This window comes from Gopherus evgoodei, chromosome 9, assembly GCF_007399415.2.
Source record: "Gopherus evgoodei ecotype Sinaloan lineage chromosome 9, rGopEvg1_v1.p, whole genome shotgun sequence".
Lineage (NCBI taxonomy): Eukaryota > Metazoa > Chordata > Testudines > Testudinidae > Gopherus > Gopherus evgoodei.
Window position 1 is genome coordinate 89,179,172 of NC_044330.1, and position 13,690 is coordinate 89,192,861.

The 13,690-nt window shown below is 38.8% G+C and overlaps 1 protein-coding gene and 1 long non-coding RNA gene across 5 annotated transcripts in view; one reads left to right on the top strand and one right to left on the bottom strand.

Annotated features, from left to right (window-relative positions):
* ATP7A (ATPase copper transporting alpha) overlaps nucleotides 1-10,099 on the top strand; it is a 58,312-nt gene extending 48,213 nt beyond the window's left edge. For all 4 annotated transcript variants that reach the window (XM_030576459.1, XM_030576461.1, XM_030576462.1 and 1 more), the window contains exons 15-23: nucleotides 43-237; nucleotides 443-625; nucleotides 983-1,196; nucleotides 1,946-2,092; nucleotides 2,495-2,637; nucleotides 3,574-3,777; nucleotides 4,525-4,642; nucleotides 5,163-5,265; nucleotides 6,278-10,099. In XM_030576459.1, the coding sequence (XP_030432319.1) occupies nucleotides 43-237; nucleotides 443-625; nucleotides 983-1,196; nucleotides 1,946-2,092; nucleotides 2,495-2,637; nucleotides 3,574-3,777; nucleotides 4,525-4,642; nucleotides 5,163-5,265; nucleotides 6,278-6,554 (1,584 nt within the window). In that variant the 3' untranslated portion in view covers nucleotides 6,555-10,099. The remainder of the gene's footprint in view (nucleotides 1-42; nucleotides 238-442; nucleotides 626-982; nucleotides 1,197-1,945; nucleotides 2,093-2,494; nucleotides 2,638-3,573; nucleotides 3,778-4,524; nucleotides 4,643-5,162; nucleotides 5,266-6,277) is intronic.
* On the bottom strand, nucleotides 7,103-12,228 carry LOC115658013. Its single transcript, XR_004002111.1, has 2 exons — nucleotides 11,381-12,228; nucleotides 7,103-11,350 (listed from the first exon to the last, which is right to left on the bottom strand). It is a non-coding gene; the product is annotated as an uncharacterized LOC115658013 (long non-coding RNA).
* Between the last annotated feature and the right edge of the window lie 1,462 nt (nucleotides 12,229-13,690).

The window sequence follows — 13,690 nt, forward strand, 5'->3', positions numbered from 1 at the left end:
TGTTGCTTACTCTGTTACTAAAACGTGTATCTGTGTCCACAGGGTTACAATAAGAGCATTTCCAACACTGAAGTAGTAATCCGCTTTGCTTTCCAAGCCGCCATCACAGTTTTGTGCATTGCCTGTCCTTGTTCATTGGGATTAGCAACCCCAACAGCTGTAATGGTGGGGACTGGGGTAGGAGCTCAGAATGGCATATTGATCAAAGGTGGAGAACCGCTAGAGATGGCACATAAGGTAAAAAATGCAATTGATTTTTCCCGGGCTTTAATTTATAGTGGGACTCTACATGCCAGTATTCTGCATTTGTTTCCAAACACAGAAGTTATCACCGCATGTTGTCTATAGGTGCCTAGGTAGTAACTTTGGACAGTAACTTTGCATCTGAATGATTCTGCAGTAAGACCTTCCTGCAACAATGAGGTTTCCTGTTTTGCTGCAGGTAAAGGTGGTTGTATTTGATAAAACAGGAACCATTACCCATGGAACTCCAGTAGTGATGCAGGTGAAGATTCTAGTGGAGGATAACCAGATGCCACGTAATAAGATTTTGGCAATAGTGGGGACTGCTGAGAGTAACAGTGAACACCCTCTGGGGACAGCAATAACAAAATACTGCAAGAAGGTATGGTACTAGGATTCTTTTAAATGGGCAGAAAATGTTGCAGTGATAGAGAGCCTTTCCTGTAGAGCTTTGTCTCAATATTGTGTGTGCATCTGTGAATTACCTTGCACTGACTAGAAAGTGGTTGGCTTATTGAAGTGGCCTTTTACTTGGAGAGTTCTTAAAGTTGAAAATTATGAAGGCATGTGAGTGATTTAGTACTGTTTATACTAGAGCCTGACACTTAAACTTGTATTTGATGATTGCATTTTATCTGCTTATGTTCTAGATTTGGGTTTGGGTGTAATTTACTGTCAGCACTCTTATAAATGCAACTGATTCTGTATTTTTCAGAAAATGTTTGACCTTTTGTTTTAGGAACTTGACTCAGAAACCCTTGGAACCTGTACAGATTTTCAGGTAGTAGCAGGCTGTGGCATTAGCTGTAAAGTCACCAATATTGAAGAATTGCTGTACAGGAGGAATGAGAAAGTTGAAGAAAATAATATTAAGAATATAACATTCATAAAAGTTGATGAGAACTTTGAGGACCCAATGCAACCTGCCTTGATTATTGATGCCCAGTTGCCAAGTAAGCTGACACATGCATGTAAAATAAAATTTATGCCAAGAATGATGATCTGGTTTTGTCTGACTTTTGTTGAGGATGCTGGGGGAAGAGGCTGCCATGGGTCACTAACCTTTCCCCTCTGGAAAACTGGGTCTGAAACCTCCTGGAGGCACAAAGGAGTTGCTTTTTACTTAATTTAGTAGCTATGTATTTTATTCATCTCGGGAATGGGGTAATTGATGCTTGCATATCTCTGAGGGATGTGGACTAAAAGGAGCTCTGTTAAAATGGGACACAGAGATTTTAAAGTTCTGTGCTAAAGGTTTCAGAACTGGAAATAGAACACAGGAGTGCAGTCCCACTGCCCTTCTGTGTTCTCTTTAAAACTGTGCTTCTTCCCAGATGATCACTACCCAAAATCTTCATGTAACTTATGCTATTGACCAGTCTTTGCTCAAAAGAGGCGCAACTCATGGCTTTCATGTGTAGTAGAGCTCAGAGAGAGGCATTTTACACAGTGTTGTCCTATGTTAGAACTGCAGGTGCAAGTAAATGCTATCAGCCTCTTATTGCAGAACAGCTAATTCATTTCCTTATCAAAAAACAGGGAAAAGAAACATTTGTGGGGTGCGTAAGAAGAAAACGATTCCTAAACATTATTTAGATTTTGGATAATGATGCCACTAATCTGTTTGAGCACCCTATGAACTCTTGTCTGGATTAACTTGAATGTATCCACATAATGGTAGGATTGTATTTCCTTCCTACAGCTACCTTGAATCATCAAAAGTATTCTGTTCTCATTGGAAACCGGGAATGGATGAATAGAAATGGCCTTCTTCTTAAAAGCAATATTGATAATGCCATGATTGAACACGAACGTAGAGGTTGCACTGCAGTCCTTGTAGCTGTTGATGGTAAGATTGTTGTCCCTTTTCTGTGTTCTTGGGTTTGACTTCTGAGCATTTAAATAGAAAGCGGTGAGGGAAACAATTGACCCTGAAACTACGATCTGGATTATTATTATTAATAATAATAATAGTTAATAATACCTTGCACTTGTATAGAATCATGTGACCACAAATGAGTTTCTAGCTTTCAAGTTTTTGTAACATTTTGAAAGGTAGAACATCGTCCAGCTCTCCTCTACTGCATGGATGTTTGGGCACACTGTAAGGACTTTTAAGGGTTAGGAGACTAATGAAGAAGAAGGGGGGATCCTTTGGGTTCTGAGAGGGTCTTCTAGGACCCATTGCCTGCTGAAGGTGGGGAAAAGGACTTTAATACGAACACATTCATTTTCATGCTGTCTGTATTAGGAGTGCTGTGTGGCTTGATAGCTATTGCTGATACAGTGAAACCTGAAGCTGAATTGGCAGTCCACATTTTGAAGACTATGGGTTTAGAAGTTGTTTTAATGACAGGAGACAACAGTAAAACAGCAAGATATATTGCCTCTGAGGTAAGTTGCTGAATATCTTGTTGACTTACAATTTTCTTCATGGTATTCTCCCCATCCTCCCAATGAACTCTGTTATGCTCTACTTCAGGGGGAGGGAATATCTCCTCTCATGTTTAAGTGCCCCCCCCCCCGGCTGATACGTAGCAAAATTGGTTGAAGGTGAGAAGTGCCAACCGTGTAAAAACAATCTAAGATGTTAGTAACTAGTACAGAAACACTTACAGGTTTTTTGTAAGAGGTAATAATTCTGACTTCAGTGTATTGCACTTCTTACATCAGATTTGGACCAGGATTTTTAGGCTGATGATCTCCCTTTTAACCCTCATAGTACATAATAAAATCAGTTTATTTCTGAATGATCCTCAAGCAATTATCTGTTTAAGTATCTCTACTTAAATAGCTGGCATGAAAATACATTGATCATTGGAGAAAGATTACTCTTGAAGAGCTAAAAATCTAGATCTCTTTGGTTTCTTTGAGTTGCTATAGCAGTTAGTGTCTTCTCAGCAGTCTGTACATTCTCTGCTAAAAGGATGAATTAGGACTGTTTTTCCTGCTTTATACAGTATCTTCCTGTTTACTTTTTAAATTTCAGGGTTTTTTTAACAGAATTAGTCCCCCTTTTGCTAATCCAGTAATCACAATTACTACCTTTCTTGCTAAAATCAAATCACATCCCTAAAATAGATTAGGCTCTCCCTCATGCCAGTGACCGCATTGGGGAAATGATAAAATAACGTGGCAGTGGGAAAAAATAGTCTGCAGTGTGGTATGTTACTTAAAGTGAAATTGAATTGTAATTGGTTCAGTGTTCACTCAAATAGATACTGTCTGCTCCTCACCAGAGAGAATAGAAAGCATATACATTCAGAGACAGAATCTTGGACAGCACATGGAAAAGTTGTAATATGGTTTTTGTTCTTTTTCTTCCTTTAGGTTGGCATCACCAAAGTGTTTGCTGAGGTTCTTCCCTCACACAAAGTAGCCAAAGTGAAACAGTTACAAGAAGAGGGCAAGCGGGTAGCAATGGTGGGAGATGGTATCAATGATTCCCCCGCTCTTGCCATGGCTAATGTTGGAATTGCAATTGGTACAGGCACTGATGTAGCCATTGAGGCAGCAGATGTGGTTTTAATTAGGGTAAGTAATGGAACTAAGCTTGTTTCGTTAAAGAAAAATGGGTGAGGCATGCCAGAGACAGTGAAGTGAAAGCCGTTGTTTGGGACCTTTGTTCAGTCCCTCATTCTGACACTGGCCTGACTGGGACAACTGCAGAGATGATGTGCTCCATCCCTACAGACCAATGGAACTGGAGCAGGGAAGATACTATCTTTCTCTGACTCCTAAGGGTGTGATATTCATTGGCTCTTGAAGGAAGCTGCAGACGACTTTATTTTGCTGGATGTATTGTGGCAACAGTGCCAACTCTGAGGATGGGTAAATGAGAAGGAATGAGGGTGACCTTTGGGGAAGGAATGGAACATTGAAAATTAAACTTTATTTTGGAATGACGCTATAACACCTAGAATCTGGTGATCATGTCTTCCTGCATGCTAAGTTGAATTTTCACAGCCTGGTTATAAATGCCTAAAAAACAGAGTTTGATAGGAACCCTGACAAGTGATTGTAGCAACACTAACGTTGCTGTAAACATATTTATTTGTTTTGCATCAGTACCCAGGGACTCCAAATGCTTATTGTGCTGGGCACTGCACAAACATAAAATAGAGGAAGGACTGACAATCTAAAAACACCTACTAGAGAGACACTTGCATCTTTTAGAAATGCTCAGTGCACAGTATTTAGCTTTGATAACTGTAATGTGATAACATTTCATATGTGAAATTAGTTTTCTTTGACTTTTCCTATAAACACTTTAATTTGCAGAACGATTTGTTAGATGTGGTGGCAAGTATAGATTTATCAAGGAAAACCGTCAGAACAATCCGGTTCAACTTTGTCTTTGCTCTGATTTATAATCTCGTGGGAATTCCTGTTGCTGCTGGTACGTGAGTGTTCTGTCGTAGTACTGATGTGCTTTTTTAATAGATGATTGCAGTTGTGTGGTGGTTTTTTTTCATAAAATGATACCCATCGTTTTTGTCTGTGACTGATTATCAATACAAGCTCTTTACCTTTAGAGAGATGGTGGTGGAGCAGCAGGAAACTATCCCCTATTATAATATGGTCTGTACATCGACATGTATTTAAGAGAAACATTTTGTTGAATGAGGTGTGAAAACTTTCAGTTATATTTTAACACATGCTAGATAACCCATTTTAGCTAATACAGCTGTAAATTTTAGTAAGAAATGACAAAATTATTATTCCTACCTGTATTTCTGTTTTGTGTACACTAGAACTTACACTCATGTTTGTTAATGTGTTAAAATGCAACTAAAACTTCATGTATAGACATCCATAGGGATACTTGCTTGGTTGTATACAGTGCATTAAAGGTATTGTATAAGGAATATTCTGTTCTTATGTGGTTTATCTGGAATCAGCGCTGGTTTCTTTCCTAGGTGTCTTTCTGCCAGTTGGTATCATTTTGCAGCCGTGGATGGGCTCTGCTGCAATGGCTGCCTCTTCTGTTTCCGTTGTGTGTTCTTCTCTGTTGCTAAAGTTGTAAGTGAAAAATTCTGTATATATTTTAATTTGCAGTCACAGATCTCTTAGTTTAGAGACAGAGGGGTCTAGTGAACTGGGCACAGGACGAAGAGTTAGAGACCCCTAAACTCTAATCCTAGCTCTGGAGTTCAGGCAAGTCCATCTTTAGTAGTGGCTGTTTTCAGACCGATCACCTTCTCAACACACTTCCTCCTTGCTTTCTTTTTTGTCCATTTTCCTTCCTCGGAGTAGCCAGTTGATCCAAAATATGTCAGGCAGTTTTGTTAAACAAGTGAGTTTCAACTGCATCCCGGCCAGGTGCACATAATGGGAACTATAAAAACCAGTAGTGCACTTACTGTGTAATAACTCTTGTCACTGAAAATCTGTGGGAGGTTTTGTTGCCAGATCATGCTGGCTTTTTTACAGATTCTGTGGCTATGATACAACACAGTTGGGAACAGCACACCTACTGGCATTGAGGACTTAACAGTATGAAGTATTGCAATAAACAATGCTGTGCTAAATGCCATGGCTTGTTTTATTTCTTACTCCTCAGCCACCTTCAATGGAGAGCTGTGGTAGATATGATACCATATAGTGTGGGAACCAGTGAGTGCAGGTGTCAAAGGACCATGGGTAGAAAAGGCGATGATTTCCTAATTATAGTAGAACACTTCCATAATGCCTCTTCCATTAACAAAACCTATAGATGCATTCTACCAGGAGGTACCTGGGAATTTCAACACCAGTCAAACAGTGAAATAGAAGTGGTATGAATCTGCTTTGCTCTCCTTTCCCCTTCTGTGTACTCTTTATTTAAAATAAAGCTCTCATTTGGTATTAGAATCAACCAAAAGATGAGAAATTAGACATTTTTAACACTGCATTGTGTATTCAAATTATGAATGGCAGTGGGTATTAACTGTACTGATTTGTACATGAGCATCTGCAGTAGTTTCTTTCCACAATGAGTTGTTTCTATTCACAGTTACTGCCAACTAATTTACACTGGATTTTCTTTCCTTAGCTACAAGAAACCAAGTTATGAGAAATACGAGCTCCGTGCCTGTGGCTATATGAGACGGAAGAGCTGTTCGGAAATCTGTGTCCATGTTGGAATTGATGATACTGGGACAGCTTCTCCCAAACTTAGCCTAATGGATCAAATCATCAGTTATAGTAGAGCCTCGCTAAATTCCCTGTTCTCAGATAAACGCTCCCTCAACAGCTTAGTTCTCAGTGAACCAGATAAGCGCTCACTTCTAGTGGGAGATTTCAGAGAAGAAGAAGACACAGCATTATAAAAAGCTCTTAAAAAGATACAGTTGGCTAGAATTCTGTATGCACTGATTTGTTTTAAGGATTTTCCTCTCATCTTCTCTAGGTTTTAATTGCCTAATTTTACAGGAAAGAAAATATTTTTTCATGTTTTAAACACTGAAGCCAGTCCGTTTATTTGTGGTGACCTTCCAGGATATTTTACCAGACATGGCAAAGAAAGAAAGGGCAGTGGCAGCTGGAGCCTGCAAGTGAAGCTGGATAATGTCACTGAGAAGCTATCAATGTCACACTATTTTTCTAGAAAATGCTGAAATACAATTAAGAAAACATGCAGGGGAACCAGAAATGGAGTAGAGGGCTGACCAGCAGGCAACTGGGGACAGTTTCTTGATGTGTAGCGTGGTTAATATGTTTGCTGTTTCAAATATGTTGATGACCACAGCTGTAAACACTGAAAGTGCTCTTCATTTGCAAATCGATGTGCCTTATTGCATAACTTTTGGGATTACTCTCATTTATAACCTATTCCGTACAAGAAATTGTCCTGCAAAATCTTAGATAATTTTTGGGGTTTTTTTACCCAAATCCTTTACCATCTCTTCTCCCTTGATCTGGATCGTGATCATATGTAGAGAGAGAGATCTGAGGGAGCTTGGATTTATTTCCCCCCCATCTTCTCCCTGATTAACTTCTTTCCTTTCTCTGTACATCTGTGTCCCAATACACTCCTGCAACTGAGATTGTCTGCTAGAAAGCACATTAAATATACACACAGTGGGTTGATGTCTTGCCTCTCCTAGCCTCTGCTAGCTCAGAAAACACACCATCTGAGATTTCTCTCATGCTCATCTGAGGAAGTAATAGGGTGGTGCTACTACCTGAATTATTGTGTTTTTTAAAAAGTCTGTTAGCATTCAGTGTAGTTATTACTGGTTATCAGCACTTGCAGTTCCCTTTAAATGAACTGCAGTGATTCATACTGATGTTACAAGGTCCACCATTGTAATCTTTACAATTACGCATTCACACTTAGGTAATGTTACCACACAGCATTTGCTCTATTTACGACCTACTGAGCTAATATCAATTGCTTGTAAAGATGTTAATAGTGTACCAGAGATGACTCTGAACCAAAACCCCGGATCCCAACCACCTCAATTTGGGAATATCCAGATCCAGACTTTGTGAATTGGGTCCTCTTTCACTTGTTACAATACTGAATTCTCAAAATTAGATTTTTGATTGCTAATCATAAAAAAACTGAAATTTCTCACTGAAAAAGCAACTAGGTGTTTATCACCTATTTACCTCCCTGGAATATTGGCTACTCTGCAAATCTTATTCTTGAAATCCTTTGCTGAGAGAGCTATTTAATAGTTTACTAGGTAAATAATTATGAGGAACTATACCATGAAGTCTAATCCATGATGTGAGCATTTAATTCTCATTTGTGTTTTTCAGAGAGGTCAGCGCATCTATCAGAGAATAGACACAGAGAATAGTAAATGTTAGTGTTCTAGTTTTTAAGTTGAGAATCACAGATAATGCACACACAATGTATGTAAAATATCAAAAGCAAATGTTTGATATATTGTATAATTTTCACATCATAAGGGAAAATATCAAAATCTGAAAACAGGAAGTTTTGTGCAGCAGAATATGTTGTCCTTAAAGTGTGATCAGAGAGTATTTTACACACATCGTAATGCTGAGTGCAGTATATAACTTTTTGTTGTTTCCACCAAATTTTCATTCAGGAATTTGTTTTCATGAGATCACAAATTGATAAGATTTTAAGAAATATTTCAATCTAGATTATAGCTATATTTGTCCTTTCTAGTGTCAAGAAACTTTAATTTATGCTATAGTAAAGACATTCTATTAGCTGTGCTGCCCAAGACTGAGAACACCACCTATTTCTGATTAGTGGATGAATTGTTATGTAGAAACCAATATATTACTGCCATGCAGCATTTATTGCTTTAAGATCACATAAATTGCTTCCATGATTCCAGTTTTGTTTTTTACCTACCCTCATTTTTAGAGGCTCTTTCTGGCAAGACTCAGCAGGTCCAGTGGGGCGTATTCTGCATGATTTGTTTTCTCACCGAAGAACTTTCACATGGCAGCAGCCTGTTTCTTTATATGAGAGAACTTGGTTTTGAATTATGCTAGTAATTGGTCATCTTCTGTTTGATCCTGCAACAAATATGATTGGGCCCTGACTGACTCAAAAATGGGAATTTTGTCACTGATGTGGGAGCAGGAACAGGTTGATAATCCTATGTTTATGACATCTGTTGCATGGAAAAAACTATCAAAATTAAGACTTTTACTTCAGGAATCAAGGATGGTCACTTGGGACAAATCCTGGTTTTAAACTCTTGGTTGGTAGTTAGCAAACATATGGCAATGAGAGCAATTTATTACTCAGTTTTTAAGATGAATAGATATGGTTAAATCTGCAAGTTTTCCTTGTATGAAAGTCCCCCTTTAATGCTTTCTATATCACTAAAACCAGTATTTGATCCCTTTACTGCACATGCACTGTGGTATCCAATACTAAGAAGCCTCTTATTTTAATCAGGTGATTGGAAATTTGTTTTGCACTTGAATGCATTGACATACTCAGTTTTGTACATCTGGTCCAGAAAATCTGAGTCAGTCTTTTTGAAAACAGGTTTTTTTTCCTGGTAAACATCTGTGTGGGAACTTGCTGAAATTTTAGAATGTTTATGTTGATGCCTTGTAAATAAAATATTTCATGCTGTGCTTGAAGTTGAAAAACCAAAATGTTTTCCAGTTTGAATGTACAGTGCAGGTGAAATAGCATAAAAGGTTAAATGTTTGCTCACATGTAAATTGTGCAATTTTTTTCTGTAAATATACTTTACTCCTGTCTCCGGACATCTTGAAATCATGTGATTGTGTCATCAAAACCATTTTAAGATATTCAGTTACAAATGAAACTATGCATCGAACTAGTTTATTTATTATTATTTCCTGTATTGTCATTAGATATATGTAAGACCTCTGATTTAAAAAAAGCCAAAACAAAAACCTGAAAATAATCAGTCTGACATTTTACGCTGGATTTATCAGTAAACTTTTACAAATGATACAGGCATGCCTCTTATTGCATGTAGTCAGTTTCATACCAAAAGGAGCTGTAAGACCAACAAAGTCAGAACAGAAGCAGGGCAATGTTTAATTACATGAGCCACTAAGAATATTTTGTTTTCTGACCAAAAAACCCAGAAGTTCCAGCCAAATATCTTTAACGTTAGAGAAATCTTTTTTATTAAGTTTGGTATCGGAAAAGGAATGGTGAACAATTCTGTGAAATACTAATTTTAGTACTGTTATGCCTCTTTAAATTTACACCTATATGTATGTAATATTACATATATAATTCTGTCAAGACTGTGCCTTCAACTTTATAATTATAATGTTGTCAAAATGTAATGTTCAATGCCTGGTTTTTAAAGTACTTTCTAGAATTCCATTTCTAATACTTCTATTGTGAAGTTGGAAAAATATCATTGCCAACTGCACTTGACTGCTTGCTGATCCCTGTATTGTTGTGCTTCACTATAAAGCTTAAAACATATGGCCTTTAGAAAGGATTCTTCATTCACCTAAGTGTAGGGTTGCTTTGCAGCATATTTAGATATTCCACATGTAGTGAGTGGGCATTATGGAACCCTCTGTTTGGCACCACATGCTGTTTCAACCTTGCTCCCCTTTTCCAATTTCATAGATGACTCTCTTATTTGGGAATGAGATTTACTGTGAATTGGGATTTTTTTTTATTTTTGTCAGCTCTGCCATTGGTCTGCTACACTATATGGTCTTTGGCAAGTAATTTCAACCTTCTGCCTCGGTCCAGCTATAAAATGAGCTGGGATGCTGTGGGTATGGTCAATTAATGTAGGTTGTGCACACTTTGAGATTCTTGGGTAAAAGTTATCAGATGGTATTATTGCAGACTGGAACCTTTCATTTACGTAGTTACCCCATGTCCAAAATAAACTGCTAACTAGCATAAAGTTGTACTTGAAGCATCCTAAACAGAGAAGAAATCTAACTTGAGGGCCCCTCTGTGAGGTCATGGCACTTTGTTCTGACCAGGGTTTAAGTCTAAGTCCTAGATCTCTGCAGGTACTGTGCATGGCCAGAATGATTGTTGCAGTAATTCAGAGGGCTCAGAATGAAAGATGCAAGGACATAAAAATGACAGTCAATGTGTTGGAGGGTTTCCACTGAGTTCACTGGCTAATCTGCCTCTAACATTTTGCTAACTGGAAAATACACCTCTCCACCAGGGCTTCTTTCTGTTCCCCTTCCTGTGATTGCTTTTCCGGCATTATGCACACTTTATCCCTGCCTCTGTGAATGTACAAGTAAAGGCATTGTTGGCTATGAAATATTTCTGTCTTTTGTGAAAAAGTCACAGTTGCTTGCTAAGGCCTCTCTGTCACCCTCAGGCTCTGATCTTGCAAAGATCTACATAAGTGCTTAACTTCTGCATGGTAAGGTGTCCTATTGATTTGTTTGGGACTGCTTACAGTGTGGAAAGTTAAGCGCGTGTGCAAGGCTATGTCAACCCTGCACTTTTGTCAGTAAAACTTTTGTCAAAAAGTTTTACCCACAAAAAGTGCCCATGTGGACAGCGCTTTGTCAAGGGGAGAGCTACTGTCCCTCTCTGAAGGTGGTTTTATTTTGTCAGCAGGCAAGCTGTGTCCTGCTGACAAAGAATGACTACAAGGGCATGGCTGTTTAAGGTGTGCTGTGTAGACATAGCCTAAATCTTTGCAGGCTTGAGTCCTTAGCTTTCCTTTAAAAAAACATTTAGTATGGGAATCCTGCAAACAAGTCTGCAGGTGCAGATCCCCATGGAAATGAATGGGGTGCCACGCACTAGGTCTGTGCATTTTAGTGCAGGGATGAGACCTACATTTCTAGTCATTGGAGTGGTGAATTTAGGGGCTTGTCTACACACAATCCGAAACCAAACTAGCAACACTGGTTTTAATTCACACCTTTAGCTATTTTGGTGCAAGTCTGTGTGTGGACACACACATTTCAGATTGTCCTATTTTGTTGAGGTCTTATTTTTTTACCAATTTAAATTAACATAGAACATTCTTATTTCAAAAGAAGTGTCCACATCTATTTGCACCAAATTATCTAAAGGTGGGGACTAAAACCAATTTCTACTTCGTTTTCTGTGTGTGCACGTACAAATCCTAATCTTTCAAACATGAACTACAGAGTAACCCCTGGAGGCCTAGTGGTTTGGGAGTAACCTAGGAAGATGAATTTGGTCAAAGAGGTGTGTTCATCTCTTCATCTTCATTTGAAACACTGAAAGACAGAATAGGTAAGATTACATAGCAGTAGGATCTAAAGAGAAGAGGCCAGCCTCACTGTGACCACTGGATTGCCGTTTATAGAAGTGGGGCAAGAGAAAAAGCAAGAACGCTTTACTTTTAACAAGAATGCTGGGAGTTGCCTGAATGCCACCAGAATAGGTCTGTCTGTTTACTTTTATGGCTGTTTTGACTGAGCGTCTCCCCCTCCATAATGGATTTCATCCTCACAACTAGAGTTGGGCAAATAACTCTCTACATCTGCTTGCATTTGTGAAAAATCAGAAAATAAATCCTGTTCTTCCCGTAACAAAACCAAAAATTCTAAAAAAAATTCAAATAAAAAAGTTGTCAAATTTAATTGCAAATAAGCTATTTTGTTCAATTTGAAAAGAACTGTTTCATTTAGTTTCTTCGCACTTTTTTTTACCATAAAAGCAAAGAAATTCTAGAAATATAGGATTGGAAGGGACCTCAAGAGGTCATCTAGTCCAGCCCCCTGCACTGAGGCAGGACCAAGTAAACCTAGATCATCCCTGACAGTGTTTGTCCAACCTGTTCTTAAAAATCTCCAGTGATGGGGATTCCACAACCTTCCTTAAAGCCGTATAGTTCTTTTTTCATATGGCTTGGGTAGGTAGCAACAGCTACAAATTTATATCTAAGTTTGATAGCCAGCACATTGTTGCAGCAGTGAGCTGGTGAATGTCTTCAGGCCCCTGGCAAAAGAACGAAGGGGACATTCAGATATGATGTGCTCTATTTGTGCTTGGTGACCACAGTTGCATACAGGTGTTTGCCTCATTTTCCATTTAAAGAGGGTTTGTCCACATCTCCCATGAGATGTCTTAATGCGATTCAATCTGCATCAGTCTTTCCAGCATAAATTAAAACCTGGTGGTTCTTCAACAGGATCAATGACAATTTGTTTGTTTTGAGCGGTCAAAGTGCTCCATGTGACTCTTCAGTGAGCCTCAGCACCAAAGTTGGGTGTAAGGATCTTGATACAGTGCCATGGGTTGCAGGAGTTTAATCTCATCTTTGGCGCGTTCTGCAGGTCATGGTGCAATGAGGTCCTCATATTTGCATTGACATGAATAAGAAACTGAGATGTCTGAGAAACTCTTCTAATCTGTGGAAGCTGATGCGTGATGGGACTGGGAGCCAGTCAACTGGAGTAGATTTGAGTATCCCTGACACTGTGCGCATACCATTATTGAGTTGAGTGTCAAGGAGTTTAGTGTGACTTCTATGAAATCACACTGGTGCACAATATTCAGCTGCAGAATATACTAAGGCAATTGTTGCGGTTTGTAAGGTCCATGGACTGGAGCTCCATGATCCGGTCAATTTTCTGATAAGCGCGACACGAGATCTGACCTTATTGTGGGTGATCTCGAGGTGTTGTCGAAAGGTCAAACTCCAATATAATGCCAAGATACTTTGGATTAGCTTCTTGGCTGATGCTCTCATTGCAGAACTGCAGATCGTTTGGTATTAGCCATTTTATAGGTCAGATGGAAAGCAATTATCATAGGTTTTTTTTGTTTTGGATTAGGCCTAAGTTTCCAGCATTGGAAATAATCAGCCATAGTGCTAAGATCTCAGGGTTAGGGTGCAGCTGATGGTATGGAGGCTTGTCTGCCAAACTGCTAGGGCAATGTCATCCTCATATATGAATTTCCTTGACTTTGTCGCTGGTATATGGCACTATAGTCAGGTTAGATAATGGGAAAAATGTTCTAAATCTCCCTTGTTGCAGATTAAGCCCATTCTTGTCCTACCTT